The sequence below is a fragment of the Caloenas nicobarica genome, chromosome 4 (assembly GCF_036013445.1).
Source record: "Caloenas nicobarica isolate bCalNic1 chromosome 4, bCalNic1.hap1, whole genome shotgun sequence".
In the NCBI taxonomy this organism is placed as follows: Eukaryota; Metazoa; Chordata; class Aves; order Columbiformes; family Columbidae; genus Caloenas; species Caloenas nicobarica.
This window is the reverse complement of record NC_088248.1, coordinates 45,096,561-45,115,116: the sequence shown is the minus strand read 5'-3', so window position 1 is coordinate 45,115,116 and position 18,556 is coordinate 45,096,561. Positions and strand designations below refer to the sequence as shown.

At 46.2% G+C, this 18,556-nt stretch overlaps 1 protein-coding gene across 4 annotated transcripts in view; it reads left to right on the top strand.

Moving 5' to 3' along the window:
- Window positions 1–13,634, top strand: part of IRF2 (interferon regulatory factor 2) — a 43,122-nt gene extending 29,488 nt beyond the window's left edge. For all 4 annotated transcript variants that reach the window (XM_065633939.1, XM_065633938.1, XM_065633936.1 and 1 more), the window contains 4 exons: window positions 1,985–2,096; window positions 5,563–5,727; window positions 10,822–10,868; window positions 12,317–13,634. In XM_065633939.1, the coding sequence (XP_065490011.1) occupies window positions 1,985–2,096; window positions 5,563–5,727; window positions 10,822–10,868; window positions 12,317–12,628 (636 nt within the window). In that variant the 3' untranslated portion in view covers window positions 12,629–13,634. The remainder of the gene's footprint in view (window positions 1–1,984; window positions 2,097–5,562; window positions 5,728–10,821; window positions 10,869–12,316) is intronic.
- Window positions 13,635–18,556: the final 4,922 nt, after the last annotated feature.

Below are 18,556 nucleotides of genomic sequence, written 5' to 3'. Positions count from 1 at the left end.
CCAGACCCTTTGGGTACCCAAGGTGGCTGTTGGTGGGGGTGAAGAGCCCTGTCACACCTTGCTGAGCTTCAGCAGGGTGCTCAGGGCACTCCCCACTTGTCCTAGTGGATGTGAGAGACCTGGCCCTTAATACATCCCTGCTCTGCATTAGGCAAGGGAGGCTGCGAGCAGGTTTCTCACCGTGCAGGTAGTGCTCCTACCACTGGGCTTTTGGGCAAACGGGGTCTCTCCATTAAAAAATTAATTCTCAGCAATGAGAAGAAGCCCTAAGTGCCTGAGTAGCCCAGATAGAAACAGGCTCTTTCCTTTGAAACAAATGACTGAATTTCCTGCCTGAGGCTTAATTTCTACCTTATTCTAGATACATCCTTTCAGCTACATATGCAGCTCCCCTTTGAGACACTTTTGAAATATGCCACCTTTCCCTGTGCATTTAGCTTAGGCTAGAGGTCCAGACGCTGCAAATTTAGGTGATATAACACAAACTGTTCCAGGGTCCGAGTCCCTTTATAGATCTAGCACCATCAGCCAAGTTCCAAGATGCATATTTGTTTCTGCAGCTCCAAAGGTGCTACTGAATAAACTTCTCAGTAACAAAGCCTCAGTAAAGCTGAGCAAGATGCTGCGTGCTGAGCGTTCCAATGGGGGCTGCTGTGTTTGCTGGGGCATTGCACAACACCAGGGGCTCGGGGCTCCAGTGTGCAGCCCTAACCTGTCTCTGCAGTCACGATCCTCAATGGATCAATAGCAGCTAATTTTATCTTTCCTGGCTCTCCAGGTCTTTGACCTGCGGGTTGACACAACCGATGCAGCTCATCAAAGGCCTGGTTGCCCTTAACACTGACTTTGCACCCTTCTGATGTGCAGAGGGGCCTTGGGACAGGGTGCGTGCTTGCCTTGCTTGATGGCTGGGAAGGTGCAGATTTGTGTCGAAGTGACAGATCTTTTTGAGTGGATCACAATCACAGCACGTGGCGTCTAGGAAAGACCTGTCACGCAGTCCCCAGTTTTGTGTCCCATGGCAACAGTTAATACGGTTAGTACTGTGAAGGGCTGGTTGCACAAGTCTTGAAGCTTACATTTGCCATGCCCTTGCCAAAATGTGTTAGAGCAGTAAAAATGGACATGGCATGGCGTCAGGTGCAGCTGGCAGCTCTGCACCTCTCTGTGGGTGTCTCTGGGTCAGCAGCGAGGCAGAACTTCCCTTGCAGGGCTGGCATGGCCAGCACAGAGTAAGAACAGAAGACTTTAGAGTTTGTAGCTAAGAACCGCCTAAGGGAGCAAATACCAGGGAGAAGGTTGGACCTATAGTTAATCCTTGAAATGTGCTTATAGCATTTTAAAGAAATCCTAAGTTTATGGAATTAAACTTTTTGGTGTCTGTTCTGCAGGGAGTTTTTTAGATTCCCGCTCAAGTGTATCAGACCTAGAGAGATGTGTCTTGTGGAAAGCTCAGTCTGTGTAGAACAGGTGGTGTTTATGATGTGATCTAGAAGACTGTATTTAGTGTAAACACTTTAGTTTGCTTTCAGGCTTGCTGCAGTGAAAAATTAAGTCTAGAATTTAGTAATTGCTATACAGAAGCTAAGGCTTCCTTTCAGAAAGCACTAAGAGATACAGCATGTTTGAAAGGGAATGAGGGTGAATATTAAATAGAGTATGATTTTAAAGCAGTGTTTCTTCCTTGTTTGTTCCAAATGTTAATCTGTTGTAGTAAATAGCACACTAATTTCTTGTTCTCTGAAGGCTCACTCTGAATCTGAAAATTAAAAATAACTTTTGTTTCAAAGCAGAAGATTTAGAAATGGAGTAACCTCTGGCTTCTTCTCAGAGAACCAACATGTTCAGTCTAAGACCGTCTAGCAGGGAGTATATGGCAGGCAGAAGCAATATGATTTATTACCATCTCAGAACAAAGAGATGAACTGAGTCCAGGCTTCTAAAATAGATCAAGTCTGACCCAAATGTACTGTTTTCATTCTAGCAAGAGCCAGTTGAATCATCTTTTGGGATTAATGGGCTAAATGATGTCACTTCTGACTATTTCCTGTCCTCCAGTATAAAAAATGAAGTTGACAGTACAGTGAACTTTGTAGGTAAGTACTCTTATGCTTTTCTTATATGCTAAGCACACACGTGACTTCAAAACTGCTTTTGACACTGCCAAACTCAGCTTTCCATCAGCGCTTTGCACTTTGGAGAACACCGTGGTTACAATTGGGTCAACACCTTTTTCTGTAGCCCAAGCCATGTGAGGTGCTGGTTGCAGGTCAGCCCCACCACCTTGCAGAGACAGCGAGCAGGACTGTGGTGGTTCCCCCGAGGGCAAAACAGAGGTGCTCAGGTGGCTTTTCCTGACAGGAACTTACTCCACAAGGTAGCCCTCATCTATGAGGAGACTGTAGCCAGTGTCACATGGGAGTTGAACTGCAACTGGATGGTGGTTTCCCATGGCTCAAAGCAGGGGTTTGTATAGGCTGCCATTTTATTTGGGAGTTTAAACCTGCAGATGAAATGGAGGAACTTGGTTCAGTAGCAGAGTTAGTTCTTAACATCATCGAGCTAAAAACAAGGATCAGCGAAGACTGCATTTAGAAACTGGTACATTAGAAATTAACTGTCATCTCAGCATGTGAATAATTGGTTGTCGGTAGAATAATTGGGCTGATTTTTGACAGCTCTTTTTTGGCTGAGGTTGTTGCTGCAGTGAAAACTCCTGGAAATGTGACCTATATACCATTTTCTCTAGAATTCCACTTGTATGTATGTCAAAAAAAGCGTTTGAAAAATGTGTTAAGTCTTCTGGTTGGAGAGATGGCAGAAATTATGTGCAATGACTTTTTTTATACCCATGTCTTAGGTTGCAGGACTTTGCATAGTCATTCCACTCAAGTATTTTTGTGGCTGAGGAGTTTGTGAGTAGTTTTCCTCTCTTTATGGCAGATCATTTAATCAGCTGTTGCTTTGTAAGAGCGTTAGAACATGATTGTTGCTCCTATGATCACAGAGGGTTTTGTAACTTGAAGGAATAGCACTGTAGTGCTATTAATGTTAGTGCTTCCTATTTACTGACTGACCCATAAACAAATCTGCAACATGCCAAGGCCAATATGCAGTCACAGGGAAGAAGCTTTGTACACTTTTGCTTTATTTTACAGCCTTAAAGTCAAACAGAGATCAATTAAGAGCAGTCTTTGGAATGTATGTGGTGTTCCCCAAAATGCACTAACATCAGAGAGTCATTTTGCTGCAGACATCTCAGTTTTATACAGTACAGTGTATCCTGAGCTCCTGTTTGGTTTTATAGTGAGATGAACACAGGTTGCACCTTAGAAGATCTTGGTAATTTACACGACAGGACCCATAGTGGCAACCTCGGCATCTAAGAATGGTCAGAGGTCTGTCGTGGAAACCAAGCAAGAGGTTCAGAGGAACAGAACTGAATTTGTACCTTAAGGGCTTTTGTTTTTCTCTGGACTCACAGAATCCATTTTCAGGGTAGGACAGCAAGGCTTGAGTGGGTAACTGTCATCCAGTGTTTAATTAATGGCTTGTGAAGTGTGCTGCTTATTCAGACTGGAGAGAGAAGTCCTTATTTAGGACTGCAAGCAGGATTTTAATGTAAACAGGGGGAAAAGGGTAAAATGAATCTGTTCTGCAGAAAGCAGGAAAGTCAGCTGGAGGGGAGGAAGGACAAACAGCACCTGCGGTGTTTCTGACATACATACAGCTCACAGGAAAGTGATGGCGTATTGCCCAAGTGAGCAGTAATTTTTGCTGTGCAAGTTATCTTTTGGGATGGGTAAGAATTTGTCAGGTATTGAGGGAAGAGATAAAACAGTGCAGATGGCCTGCTCATACCCTGACAGCATTGCACAATATTGGTTTCTCCCAGATAAAATTAACTCTGTGTGTGTGCGCTTTTCCTCCATGCCCCACTCAATAAAAAAATGCGTTGTTGCAGAAACAAGAAATGTGGAAATACAGTGGAAACTAAATATCTGGAAAAAAATTATAATAATTGTAGTGATTCAACTTCTAAAAAACAGACTATCCAGTATTTATGTAATTTTCTTTATGCTGGGATTGTCTCATAAAATACACATCCAGGTTTGGGGGATTTTCCAGTGAATACCTGGCATTTCACAAAGCAAAATGAAGGCAGGAATGGATCGTGTGTATATACATGTGCATTCATGTATATTTATCTTTATTCACCCAGGAACAGATGCTATCTTTTGCCTTTTTAAAAATTAATAATTAGAGTACTTAGGTCACTTAACAGAAGAATTTCAAGATCTACTCTTTCATTGCCTATATTTTTTTCCCGTCATGGTTCTAGAAAAAAATATGCTGTCTGAATTTCTAAAAACACAGCACCATGTTTGTACAGAATTTGTATGAAGATAGTTCCTTTTGAAGCTTTATGTTCCAATGAAAGAATATCTATAGTCCTTCCTTTTCTCTCAGACAGCTGTGGATTCAGGTTAGCCATCCTCTGAGACAGCTCCATCCCTGTGCGCACTTCTGATCCAGCTAGTGGCTTTCAGCTCCATGCTGGATTAATGCGGTTGTCATGTGTTCATACTGCTGGGATCAATAGGGGAGTTGTACAACACAGAGGGAATTGTCTGAAGCAGCTCCAGAGAAGTGAGATTCTGGCTTTCACCGTAGTTCTGCTTTGCTCAATAACTACTTGGTGCCTCTATTTATTCTCCTGTTTCAAGAGAATGTTGTGTAGCACACTTAATGTCTGCATACCATTTCAGGACGCTTGCAAAGCATCCATGGTGCCTTCACTTTGTAGAAATAAATTATGTTCCTGTGTTGTTAAATATCATGTGCCTGGGGGAATAGGAAGACCCTCCGTTAATAACTAATCAGACTGTCACTTTCAGTCATAGACCGTGGGGATTACAGACTACAGGTACAACCGTGCTTTTCTACACACCATCACTGGTGTTCCAAGGATCAGTGAGAATAAGCATCTAATTGGAGGAGAATTTTTTTGCAGATTCATGTCATGTATGAATCAGAGTTCCACTGTGTTCTACATGACCATGTGGCCAGCTTTTTTCAGGCCAGTTCTGGTCTTCTAATGCCTAATTTACATGAGAGCATCCAGAGGCCATGGGATGTTGGCAGCTTGCTGGGTTAAGATGCTTTCCCAAATTAGGAGAGATTGCTGTGGTCCATATGTCCTGGTGAGACTTGTTTCTGGGTGGAGAAGGAGTGTGGTTATGGTCTTCTCTGGGAAGGCCTCCGGACAGCTGGTATGTCAATGGGGGCTCAAGGATGTTATGTATGAGCACCAGGAGTTAGGCATTTTCAGTCATCACAAGCGTGGAAAAAGTGTCTTTGAAGGTGATGGAAACTAAATAAATCGCACAGGTTTCCTTTAGAAGTCCCATGGAAAGTAGGTGGTGGGCATGGAAGAAAGTGCTGAGATAATATTGAAGACTCACTCAAATACCAAGCAAGCTCCAAGGACAGTCTCTTAGAGATCCAGTGGGGTCAGTCGAGGCGTTATGAGTAATCCCTTTTTTATTTCTGACTCCCAAGTTGTAGGACAGCCGCACCTTGATGGCAGCAGCGAGGAGCAGGTGATAGTTGCCAATCCTCCTGATGTGTGCCAGGTAGTAGAGGTGACAACAGAAAGCGACGAACAGCCCCTCAGCATGAGCCAGCTGTACCCCCTACAGATCTCCCCTGTCTCGTCCTATGCAGGTAAGCATCCTGGCATTGCTTTACGCTCTTTTTTTGGAAATGTTTGGAAGACACTGGGGGAAAGGAGGCTCTTCCAGAGTAGCTGGCAATGGTTCAGAAGTGGCTGTTTGACTGTCTTCTGCATTTTTAATGAAACTCAAACACTCACAGTCTTATTCATTTCACCTTGGGAAACAACTCTGCAGATCTGAGGGTGAAAATGCAAGCTGCAGATTTTAGGCTGTGACTAGTGGAAAAAGAACCTTTTCAGATGTAATGCAAAAAGGTCTTTTTATGTTTTATTAGAGGGGTATTTTCAGTGGTAAAAATAATGTGCTGCAGATACAGCGTGTTCCCCTTGCCCCTGACTTACTAAAGATTAAAGGTCTTCTCTGCTGTATGTTTTCTCAGCGCCGAGCACAGTGGGCACAGAGTGCTGAGGGCTGCACTGGTGGTATATAATGCAGACATGAAGTTGAAGGCCCTGGGGGAGTGGATCTGTCTTGTTACAAGTAGTCTGCAGACTAGAACAGCCACGTAGGGACTGATAACAAGTGGTTCTGCAAGCAGCAGAGCTGTAGATGTCTGGCTTCCAACGTCTGCCTCCCATCTGGGTTCTCAGATATCTAAAAAGGGATGAGATAACAAGCTTTTTCCTGAGTCAGGGTGCTAATGGTTTCTCTTTTTTGTCTGGCCCCTCATTATTTGTAAAACTGGTAGAAAGTTAAGAGTCTTTGGCACTCATTTATCTCTTATTAAAGTCTGACAGTGTGTTCAGAGGGCATTAGGGGAGAACAGATGCAAATGCACACATGAGCATGCTGTATAGAGTCACTGCAATCATATAAGCCTTGTTTCCGTAGGAAACAGGGCAAAGCCACCTTTGAAAGCAGAAAAAGTTTCAAATCCAACCTGTCCTTCCTTTTTTAGCATGTTGCTAACGTGCAAACTTCAGGAGACTGGGTAGAAACACAAAAGTCATCTTTTTAGGCAAACTTCAGTATTAATTGTTCCCCACGCAATTTATTATTTTACACATGGCCTGGCCTTTGCCTCATTAGGCTGAAATTACTTCCAGACACATTCTTATAAAACATGTATTTAGTAATTCATATCTTTGGATCCCGATGAATAGTATTATGTTCTTTTGAGTAGATAAACCATTATACTTCCCAATGTATTTAGTTTGTGAGGGCCAAAGCATTTAGAAAGGTTTTGCAAAGCGTAAGGCAGGGCGGTGAGAGTGCTTTAACTTACCAGCAGCTGGGGGATGGGGCCTTTGAAACATTTGTCCTCTTTCCAAATGCTTCTTGCAAAACTTTTCCTGTCTATGTGAACATGACAGTGCTGCTTTCTTTTAACCTCAGCTACAGGATCTAAGTTCTTGGAATGCAAACAGAAGTCAGTGTCTTGGTCTGGAAGTCATGGTGGTTGCTTGGGCTTGGACAATAGGGGAGGGGTGGTCTGGTGACGGGAGCACCATCACATGAGCAAGTCTTGAGCTACCTCTCCCAAAGTCAGTGCAACAAGGCTGCATAAGGAAAATGAGGCATGACTGAAGTACTTCTGCTGTCCCCTTGTGTTGTCTGAGTATTCTGGTGGCCTTCAGCTGTCCTAACCTATATCAGGACCTGCTAGCCCATAACTTGGATAACACAGAGGTGATTTCATGCTGCTGAAGTGCTTTTGAGTGCATCTCAAGGCAGCTCTTGGTGATCCTGGTTACTCTAGGTAGAGACCAATAAGAAGTGGAATACTGCAAGGGTCTGTCCTAGGACGTGTCCTTTTTATGAGCAGAAGAGGTGTTGGAGTACACACTTGGGAAGTTTGCAGATGACACCAAATAGGGGACACCAGTCGATATGCTTGAGGGCAGGGCCACTATCCAGAGAGACCAGGAGATACTGCAGGAACAGGCCAGCAGAGACCTTACCGAATTCAGCAAGGGCAGATGCCAGGTCTTGTGCCTGGAAGAGCCTTTTGCAATGAGAGGCTGGGACTGATGGGATAAGGAGCAGCTCTGCAGAAAGGCAGATGGGCAGTGAGCTGAACGTGAGACAGCAGAGCACCCTGGCCACAGAGAAGGCCACCAGCTTTCAGGAGCGTGGCCAGTAGATCGGGGGAAGTGATTATCCCCCTCTGCTCAGCACTGGTTACACTACTTCTGGAGTATTGTGTCCAGTCTTGAGCCCCCCAGTCCAAGACAGATACAAACAAATGGGAGCAAATGCAGGGAAGGGCTACCAGGATGACCAAGGGCTGGAGCACTCTGCGGAGATAATGAGGGACAGGGGCTTGTTCAGCCTGGAGAAGAAATGGTTTTGAGGACCTTGTAACAGGCTGCCCTTTCCTTCAGGGATGCTATTGAGAAGGCAGAGCCAGGCCCTTCACAGCAGTGCATGGTGGGGGGATGAGAAAGAGCAGGCATAAATTGAAACAAGAGAACTTGGTCTAGCTGGATATAAGAAAAAAATGGCACCTTTTTCACAAGGACAGTCAGGCAGTGGAGCAGGATGCCCAGAAAGGTTGGGCTGCCTCCATCCTCTGAGGTTTTCAAGACCTGACTGGACTAGATAAGGCCCTGAGCAACCTGATCCAGCCCTGTAGCTGGCCCTGCTTTGAGCAAGAGGTTGGGCTACAGACCTCCTGAGGTCACTTCCAGCCTGAATTGTTCTATGAACCTCTTTTTTTTTTTAAAGCGTGTGTTTGCCTTTGAGGCAGGAGTGAAGACAGAGCTCTGTGTTTTGTTAAACCCTGAAACTTGTAGGACACTCTTGTGACTATTTCTGGCTTTGTCTTCTTCCACACAAACCCACACGGGAGAACCACAGGAGCCCTGGCCCTGTGCTCATGGCTGTGCTGGGTAGAGCTGCCTGCTCTGTCAGGTGCTACCGCAGAATGGCAGGAAGGAGTATGACCATAACAGCTGTGCAGGAACAGTTACTTTAGCTCCTGTGAAACAACAACAACAACAAAAAGTAGCCTGAGGTATCAGCTGTCCTACATAAATCTGTTTTATTTCAAAAACACCTCTAGTTCCTTTCTGAGGTTACTCAGGCAAATGATATGACTGGCCTTGGTGAGTTTTCTCATATTTCCACTGACGTCTATGAAATCCATTTTTTTTAGTACCGAGGCTGTTGTCAGCCTCCTCTTGTGTTTGACAATGATTCAAATAACCTTCTTGATTGAAATAACCTCTCTAACTTTCCATGCCCGAGTGGCTAGCTTCCCTGGCTTTGCTAACTATAGTGCTATCTCTTGCTCAGCATTTTGTTATGTATAAACACCAAGGATGAATTCCTTTTCGGCTGCATCACTCTTTTTTTGTTGCCACATGTTTCTTCATGTCAAGGAATATCTGTTTCTTGTCTCTGTGTGGATTCCTCCTATTGATTCTGTGTCCAGAGATATTTCTCCTTTGCACAGATTAATTTCTGCCTCTCCTCCCCACAGTGTGGCTTAATTAGCCAGCTTAATCACATTGGTACATCCCTCTTTATGTGGGCCAGGGAGTGAGAAGCCCTGGAGAGTGTTAACTTCATAGGGCTTCACAGTTAGCTTTAATGTTTTGGACTGCTCCTCTGCTTACTGCACGCTACGGCGGAGACTCTGGGCACAGGGGAGGTGCTGGCTTTGGAAGTAGTGGTCTGGAGTAGCTGAGCTGCCTGCTTCCTTGCTTTGGAAGGACTTGGGGTGCAGTTTAGCTCCTGGTGTCTGAAAGAGCAATTCAGATCGTATTTTTACAGCCCTCTGCCTAAACTTAGCCTCAAGAGAAGGGCAAGGTGCCGCCAGTCCCTCTGGAGACATGCAGGGGCACGATCCATGAGGCACAGCCCGTGCACCCTCAGCACTCATGTCCAGTGCAGAGCATGAGGCTGCTTTCTGGGAAGGCAGGATCATGGTTTATGGTTGCAAGGGTGCAGGGCCTGTGCAAAGGAGTCTGCATGGGCTAAAATGCATGGCACAGAGCAGAAGGTGGAAGTTGGGACTTGAGAGCTCCCTTGCCTGCTACAAGTAACTCATCACATCGTTCCTTCAGCCCTGTAACTTTTGGGCTCCTGTTGGCTCAGGGCATGGATGAACCCTATCTACTTGGCCCTGGTCTGGGGGTTGGAGAAAGACCTCTACCTAATGCCATTGGTAGCCTGATGGATGCGTAAAGTTACCCTCCCAGGAAACAGGAAGGCACAGCCTGGTCCTGAAAAGAGGAGTTTGTGCCACGTCTCAGATGTATCTGAAGTGCACGGCACTCTGAACCAGCCTGTGGGCCAGGAGCCTGACCCTCAGATGCTGAGAGACCCGCATTCAGACACGTGGGCTTGAAAACACAGTCAAAATTCCTGGATTTCGGGTCCTTCTGCAAGCAAGGGTTGCAGCTAAAGGAGAATGGCAATCCTGCTGGAGCTGCACTCCTGTGTTTGCACTCTGGTTGAAGTGACGAGGGTGAGGAAGGCTGCACATGGCGGGGAGAAAGCAGCATTTCTGTGTGCTCGAGTGGTGGATGAAGGGTTGAGAAATAGGCTGGGGCGGAGAGGGCGGGACTGGGCACGGGTGGCAAAAGCAAAATGAGAACAAAGTATAACAGCAGTAATAAAGCACCAGAAGTGACAGCAAGCCCTTGAGGCGGCAGGCTGAGATAACAGTTCATGAAACAAAAACACACTTATCTCCTCTGGGGTGGAGTTGTTGCTGGTTTTGCAGGGAGATAAAAACAAGGATTTGGACGGAACTTTGCTGTTTGCCAGGCCTGGAACTGCCAAGAGAGGGAGAGGCAAAGGGGGCATCCCCCACTTGCAGGAGGCTCTTCCCTCTGCCCAGAAAACACAAATCTTACTTCTTCCCTCTCCGTTGCTGTCTTTTCCAGGGTATAGCCGTGTTAACTGTGGTAACCACATCAATTTATCCCAGTTGTTCAATGCAGCTGTGCTTTCTAGCCTTTGGATTGCTATTGCTGCGGCAGGGGCTCCATGCTGCTCCATTGTTTTCCAGTTGTTTGACTTGACTCTCTTTGCTTCCACTTGTTGGAAGTGTATCCAACCTCTTGAGCTGGATTTTTTGCTACTGTAGATAGAATAGCGTGAGTTTCATTTTTGTTTCTCTTTTGTTTGACAGAAAGTGAAACAACCGACAGCGTTCCAAGCGATGAAGAAAATGCAGAGGTAAGCGTTTTCTGGATTATTAGCACTTTGGAGCAGGGTCTCAAGAGCAATGTCGTGGGGTATTCTTCCCCCTTCTGTGTTTGCAACTCTGTCTACCAGTGGAGTATTCATTTTAATAATAGCTGGGGGAGAAAAACAAACCAGGATGGTTCAAGCTAGGCAGATGTTTGGGTGGATTTTAGCAGAATGGATATCTCTACAAGTTCTTTGTTCCTCATCTGTCCAAACTATAAGGAGATTCATTTGCATGAGAAAATACTCTGGAGAGCCATCAGCGGTGCCAGCTAGTTTGATTTGGAGCAAACCCATGGATTTACGTGAATATAAGTGTGTTTCTGTGTATGTGTGCACTTTATATTGACATTGCTGGATAGTGAATATTTTATCTTGGTTGAAAGCATGCTTGTTTTGTTTTCCTTAAATGGCACCTGAACTCATACAATCGGAGGAAATGCTTACATGTATGATAGAAATGCAACTTGAATGTTTGAGGCATGTGAGGTAGCCAGTTGGGTATTGCTGGAAGGAAGGAATCCCTGGAGGAAGAAGGAAGGAATCCCTGGAGGAAATAGCCACTCCGTTAGTGTTTCCTGAGCTGCACCTATGCAAAACCAGCACTCGCCTTTTCTTTTGGGGCAGCCATCAAGTGGCCAGACCTACCAATCTCCACGAGTACTTAAAAGCCAGGGGAAGCTCACTCAGGGCACTTACATGCCCTATGCTCCAGCTGCATTTTTGCTAGAAGGCCTTTGCAAATCTCTCTCCTGCTGTGCCCCCCAGAAAGCCCTTTGAGTCCTCCTTCTAGGAGAGCTGCAGGTTGTGCAGCTGTATAATGGCACAGCTGACCTGCTTGATTTATTCTCTCATGCCCTGGTTAAGGTGGAGCCCCTGTGTAGACTGCCAGTAATGATTCCCCAAAACTCTCTTTCCAGCATGTGTGATGGGGAAGGGAGTGGATGCTCATCTTCCCTTGGTGAACCTACTCCCTGTGATGAGGGACACACCATCAAGTGACAGTGAATTTCCTGGCAGCCTCACCTCTGTTGACAGCTTGGGCAGTGCTGTTTGAGAGGTGTTGGGTCTCTGCACCTGCCTGTTGGCAAGAGGATGCTCTCTCTTGGTAATGGAGAGACTTCCATTTGAAGCTCTGGGTATTTGGTCCTCTGTGTCCATTTTTGTCTCCGGCTTACTGGGCATAAGGCCTTTATTTTCCATCGAAAGAGTGGGTAGAGCCTCTCGTGTGCAGGAGAGCCACCAAGATTTATACATGTGACTTCAGATAGGGCGAAGTGGCTGAGAACAAAGACGTTCAAAGCCAGCAGCTAGAGGCTCAGGCTTTTAGAGATGGAGGAACTCCTGTGCAGTTCGTGGATGTTTCTGTTGCATCTTGTTGCTCGGAGCACTTTGCAAAGTTGCTTTCGCTCATATAGTCTTTCCTCCTTTTTTAGGGACGACTTCATTGGCAGAAGAAAAACATTGAAGGCAAACAGTATCTCAGCAATCTGGGAATGAGGAACACTTCTCATATGCTTCCCAGCATGGCAACTTTTGTAGCCAACAAGCCTGACCTCCAAGTCACCATCAAAGAGGAAAGCTGCCCACTGCCTTACAACAGCTCCTGGCCCCCTTTCCCAGACATCCCCCTGTCACAAGTAGTGTCCACAGCCTCCACGAGCAGCAGCCGGCCAGACCGCGAGACACGGGCCAGCGTCATCAAGAAAACGTCAGACATCACCCAGTCGAGAGTCAAGAGCTGCTAAGCCTTTGATGGTGTGGTTTTTTTAGCTTTGTTTTGTTTGGTTTTGTATTTTACGTTTCTCTAGGAGAGGTTCATCCCTTGACGCACACGAGACAAATCTAAGGTGAAGCTTTGGCAATATAAAACATTGCTGTGTCCGACTCCAGTGCCGGAGTGTTTTTAACTCAGGACTCCAGCTGTCAGTATGTACACCTGAACCCAGGCGGATTTCCAAGGTTGCAACCTAGGAAAACAAGAACTTTGGCCCCCTCGCAGGTTCCAGTGTTTCATAAGAGGACCAACTGACCACAAGGGAAGTGATGCTGCTGCGCTTCTTGCTGTCAAGGCTGTGATGGAACTGAAAGCCTCAGAATGGAAGAGAAAATGTGAACTAGCTGGAATATTTTTAAATAAAGAAAAATCTATTGTGAATATTGTACATAGTGCAGTACTAGCAACGTTGCAGTCTGCTTCTGCACCTTATTAAGAAAGCACTTACGAAAGGCCTTTTATTACCTTGCTCTACTTAATGGCACATTGAAGGTCCCTCCCCACCTGTATTCTTTTCCAAGGCTATTCTTGCTAAAGTGTCTTTAAAGAATAGAGGAAAGGAAAGGAAGTTAAAACTTCCCATGTGGATTTCATACGTTGTAAGACTGCTTTTCTCATGTTTGTTTCTAATCTGCTATGCTTGAATGCCGCGTGGTACAATAGGAAAAAAAAAAAGAAACCTATTACAGAGATATTATGCAAATTCCCAGATTTAAAAAAGAAGAAAAATACTCTAATTCTAACCAGAGCAAGCTTTTTTATTTTTTATACAGGGGAATATTTTATTCAAAGTAAAATTCTAAAGTGAATATAATTTTTTTTAATCTTTTCTACAGCAAATTTATAATTTTAAGATTCAGTCCTTGGTTATCAGCAGTTATTACATCCTTGTGGCACATTTTTTTTTAATTTTGTAAAGGTGAAATAGCTTTTATGAGCTCATGTAGCAATCAGATTATCCTGTGGATTGATAATAAATATGGTATATAGTTAAATTTTTAATAATCCTCTTGTTTGTCTCTCTTCCTTGATCTTTCAGAAGACTCAGATGGCATGGGTTTGATAGGTGAATGTAACCTCTCGGAGTGAGCAATTAGCATGAGCAGCCTTTGCAATTTCTGGAGTACCTGTCTAAGAGGATGGGAAGTCCTGTGCTTGAGACAGCTTGAGGTGGAAAGAGGAACTAGGGCTTAAAGGTGGCATACTTGAGTTTGGCCTCGTGCAGAAGTTGGGAGTTGTGGCACCTGTTTTGCTGGTATTATGTGGTTGGGCTTTGAGAAGTCACGTCATGGAAGGGATCTTGTGAAAGTCCATCCGCCACCCAACACAGGCTCAACTGTGCTTGCCCCATTCCTGGTAGATCGCTGTTTAGCTTGCAGTTTCCTTGTCAGAAAAATCTCTTTTTGCAGAGTTTCAAGCAATAAGTCCTTATTAGTGGAATGAATCAGAAGTCAAAAAAAACATTCCCCGAGGCTTTCAACATCTACCACATGGTGGCAAGCCGTGATTCCTCTGGGTCTCTGAGGGAAGCTGCTGAGTATCTAAATAAGGGTCTAGAGCATCTTGCAGGGTGGCATGGTGATGGTGGAAAAGAGCCGCGCCATTGACTGAAGTGCTGTACACTTTGGGCTGTCACTGGCATCGGCAGAAGTTGAGAGCACTTACCCCCTTGCAGTTTTTCAAGCTGTTGGAAGTCGAATGGATTGATTCAGGTAAGTAAAATATGTGGACACAGAGTGTCCTTCAGGTATGATTACCAGTTTGATACTAACCTGACAGATGGCAGAGCCGAGCGCCGTGTATATTGGACTGATGAGCAGTAACGGGTACAAAAATGGCTGTGTTGCAGGGAAATGTGCTAGCGGGCTGTTGAAAAGGACAAGCAAACACTAGGGCTTTACTGTGTTCTTAACCTGATGTCATAATTCCAGTTTTCATCACAAGTCCATGTGAAACTTGCACCTTTGTCTTACCAACCCACTGCCCAGGGGCCTGGGAAGACAAGGTTAGAGCTTTGGTTAGGGCTGGGAGGATGAAGCCCAGAGCAGTATTTGAACTCAGGTTGAAAACTTGTAATCGTTAAACTCATCGTATGTAAACTCTGGTCTCTGTCTCTTTGTGCACTTACCCTTCCAGTGGCCCTCTGGGTGCAGAGGCCACAAGGTTTGGTCGTCTTCGGGGAGGTTGTGTCTGTGCACGCGTGTGTGCACGGGGGTGTTACAGTGAGTCTCCAGCACTCAGAGCCTTTGACCAGCAGAGTTATGAGGCTCATGACAGGTTTGGGTTTTTTTTCTTAGTTCTGGGGCTCACTTGGGATTATTTTTATGTTTTCTTAACATGGTCTGCTTTGGTTTTGGAAGTTGTTCCATACTTCCCAGCTAAAGTATGGAAGTTGGTCTGTAGCATCTCCCAGCCCCTTTTAAGATAATGGGCTCTCGTTTGTTAGGGAGGGACCTCACAGGGTCACAGAAGAGCTGGGACTAGAAGGGACCCCTGGGGCACATTGGGTCAAATCCTCTGAAAGCAGGATCTTAGAGTAGGTCATCCAGGGCCCTGTCAAACCAAGTCTTGAATATTGCCAGCAAGGAAATTCTCTTCTGGGCTTCATGAATCTCCCCTTTTCCGGTCTATCTTTGTGTTCCAGGTTCCCTGGCTTGTGGCAGGCTGTCAACGTAGAGTTGTGGTTGGGGTTGGGAGCTGCAGGTGGAGAGTGACTGGAAAGGGGCTGTCTGGGGAGACGTGGGGCTGGGAGAAGAGTCGTCTCCTGATGTATTTTTATGGTGGGGAAGGAGGAGTTCGGTTAGGTAGAAGAGGAAGCCCAGAGCTGCAGTTTTGCTGGGGTTGGGAAGGGGCTGCCAAACTCAATGGAGGGCTGATACTGGATCCTTCTTCTTGGGAACGCTTGTTTTGGGAAAGGAAGGGCTGCAGCACTGAGGCTGAGCCTAAGGTGAAGGTCAGGGCTGAAGGAAAGAGGAAGTCTGGTCATGTGTGGCTGGAAAACTTCACACAATGTAAACTAAGCAGTGGCAGTCCTCTCCTCCGAGGAGTATTTAGTCTGTGCACAGAAAGAGGCTCTTGTCTCTGACTCAGCCTGGGCTTAGCTTTAAGACTTAAGGCTGAGAGAAAGCCCAGAGGTAGGGTTGTGTCAGGGCTGGAAAACATCTTCCAAAGTAAACAGAGCTGAGTGAAGGCTTTTTCTTTTCCGAAAGCGGGGCTGCTGTTTACCTCTGCCGTGGCCTGCTCTCTCCTCACTGTTCAGATTGATGGTGTTAATTGCTGACACGTCTCTGCAGGTCTCCAGGCAAGCAGCCATGTCCTGTGCGCTGTGTGCTGTGAGAGGCAGTGGGCTTTCCTCGTTCATAGCAGCGGTTTGAGCTCCCTGCCCCTCACGCACAGCGTTGAGGAAGCATCTTGGAGGCCTTTACCTTCCTGCAAAACCCCGTTTTATGTCTGGCCTTGTGCAAGTGCTCACTGACCTCAGTCCTGTGTGTCCATCTGAGAGAGGGAACACATTTTCCCTTCATGGCAAAACATTTCGGCTTTCTCAGTCACCGAGGCTCACTCAGGTGCTTACGTGGAGCCTGACCTCCAACAGGACTGCCAAAGAGGAGTGAGAACTGAGCTGCTTTTTTCTGTGCGTCCTGCATGATTTTGGGTGAGAGCCTGCCTTAGCAAGCCTTGCTGGTCTCTGGGGTAAGGAGCTGGTTGCCCAAGGGCTGCCTGATTGTTTCTACGTATGTAAATGTTTGTCTGCAAAGCAAACCTTGACTTTCCAGGAGGTTTCGCTACTCTTAGCATCAGCCATCTGAAACTTAAGAGCAGTCGACAGGGAAAGGCAGGTACCTCCTGTTTAGCCTATGTGTTAACCTTTATGTAGCTTAAAGCAAGTTATGTGGTCGCACCTCACCTCTGGTTGTTGCACTTGAGAGTCGGTGCCAGCAAGCCGATGGCCGATGCCAGCGTGCTGATGGCTGGGTAACTCAGCACATGTTCCGCTTGGTCCTGCGAGGAGGGCAGCTGAGCTGCAAAACCACTAACCCCTACCCTGCACCGGTAGCTGCTCAATAGGAGACACACACACACACCTCCGGGAATGGTGTGCATACTTGGTAAATTCCCCTCTTCCCATGGCTTATATGTTTGAAGCTCTTCCAAGTGGTATCCAAGCAGGGGAGTTACTGTACGTATCCATAACACTGCTCCATCAAAGAGAACATCCACCGTGCAAAGGCGGTGACGCCTCTGCGACTTGCTCAGACCAAAAGCAGTTGGCCAACTGCGAGGTGATGTAAATGCAAAGGAGGATTTCTTTGGGCTGGGACATCAGACGTTTATTCTGAAATGCAGTGTTCGATTCTGTGTGTTATCCATGCTTGCAAAATTACAGAGAGTCATAAAACACCACCCAGCCTTTAATAGCGCAATCCCCAATTTGGTTCTGGAACACTGGAAACCAGATGACCATCCATTAACTCCAAGGGTAATATCGATTTAATCTCATCGTGCCATTTTGTGATGTGGTCAGCAGGTGAGCCTGCAGAAACCTCCCGAGTGGGGCCGGGTGGGAGGTGAGGGGCAGGCCCTCCCCACCAGCACCCACAGTGCTTGCAGCTGGGACACGGCCTGTGCCGCGCTGGCAGCTCTGCCGGGTTTGGCAGTTCTCTCTGGGGGAGCTCAACTAGCGAGGAGCCGTGATACCAAGGTCTCCGGCAAAGTCTGTTCCCCTCAGAAGGGCTATCCACAGGGTTCAGGTAGGAGAAAAGTCTTCTGGGGAGTAGCAGAACTGGAGAAGACCAATTTGCTTGGAATCTGGGTTGTCTTTAGAGGTGTTTCGTGGGATGGGGGATATTTTTGAACTTCTCCTGTTGATGAAGGTGCTCATATAGCCTCTGTCCCACCCACCACCTGGTGTCATTAGGAACTTTCTGGTGAAGGGTTAAATTACACAGCAGCCCCTTCTCTGCGAGGACTCAACGAGAGTTGTTTCTTCTATCCAGGCATCCGTTTTCTCAAACTTATAGGAACTTTTAATCTGTGGGACACACCCCTTCTTTCAGAGCTGATTGACAGTAACTGCAGAGTTGCAGAACAGTTCAGGTCGCAAGGGACCTCTGGAGGTCACCTTGCACAATCCCAGCTCCAAAACTCCAAAGGTAGGTCAGGGTGCTCACAGCCTTGTTTGGTCAAATTTTAAGCATCCTCATGGCTGGAGACTGCTGCATCTCTGGGCCCTTGCTCGGCGGTTTCAAAGTACGAAGGTTGTGGGTAGACACAGTCTGACTGGGTCCACCATGACAGCACACATCTCAGATATTTGGGAAATTAGGGGTTTAGTCCATGGAGCTCCCGTGGTATTTGCCAGGGACTTGGCTGCATGAGATACTGCAGCTGTGCAGATAGCTGCTTAAAAGGCTGACAAAAAGCAAGGAGCATCAGTATTTAACAGAAAGGAGATTATAGAGCACAGGGTCCTCTGGTATTTGCCAGTTCACCACAAGGGGAATCACCATTCTTTACTGTGGGCGCCTTTGCCCTTTGGTTATCACGAACATCCATTGCCTGGGCTTGTGTTTCTTGGGTTTTTCAAAACCAGCTGGAGTCAGCCTACCCTCACTCAGAGAAGGCACCAAGGTGTAAATATTTCTGTAGCACCTGAGGAAAAAAAAAGAGGTCAAGTACAGGGTCTTGGGGGTTTAAAAGGTGCAAGTCTGACACATGCCATGAGGGTGATTTTACACGTTCTTCTGCACCCATCCCAAACATGACTTTATTGAGCAGATGGTATGTCAAGGTACATGACATCTCCATAGGGGGAGTGTACACCTGTGTGTCAGAGATGAATTTTCAGACTAAGCAGTTGAGGGAAGCTGGGTTAGATTGGTTTGGAGGGGGTTTGTTC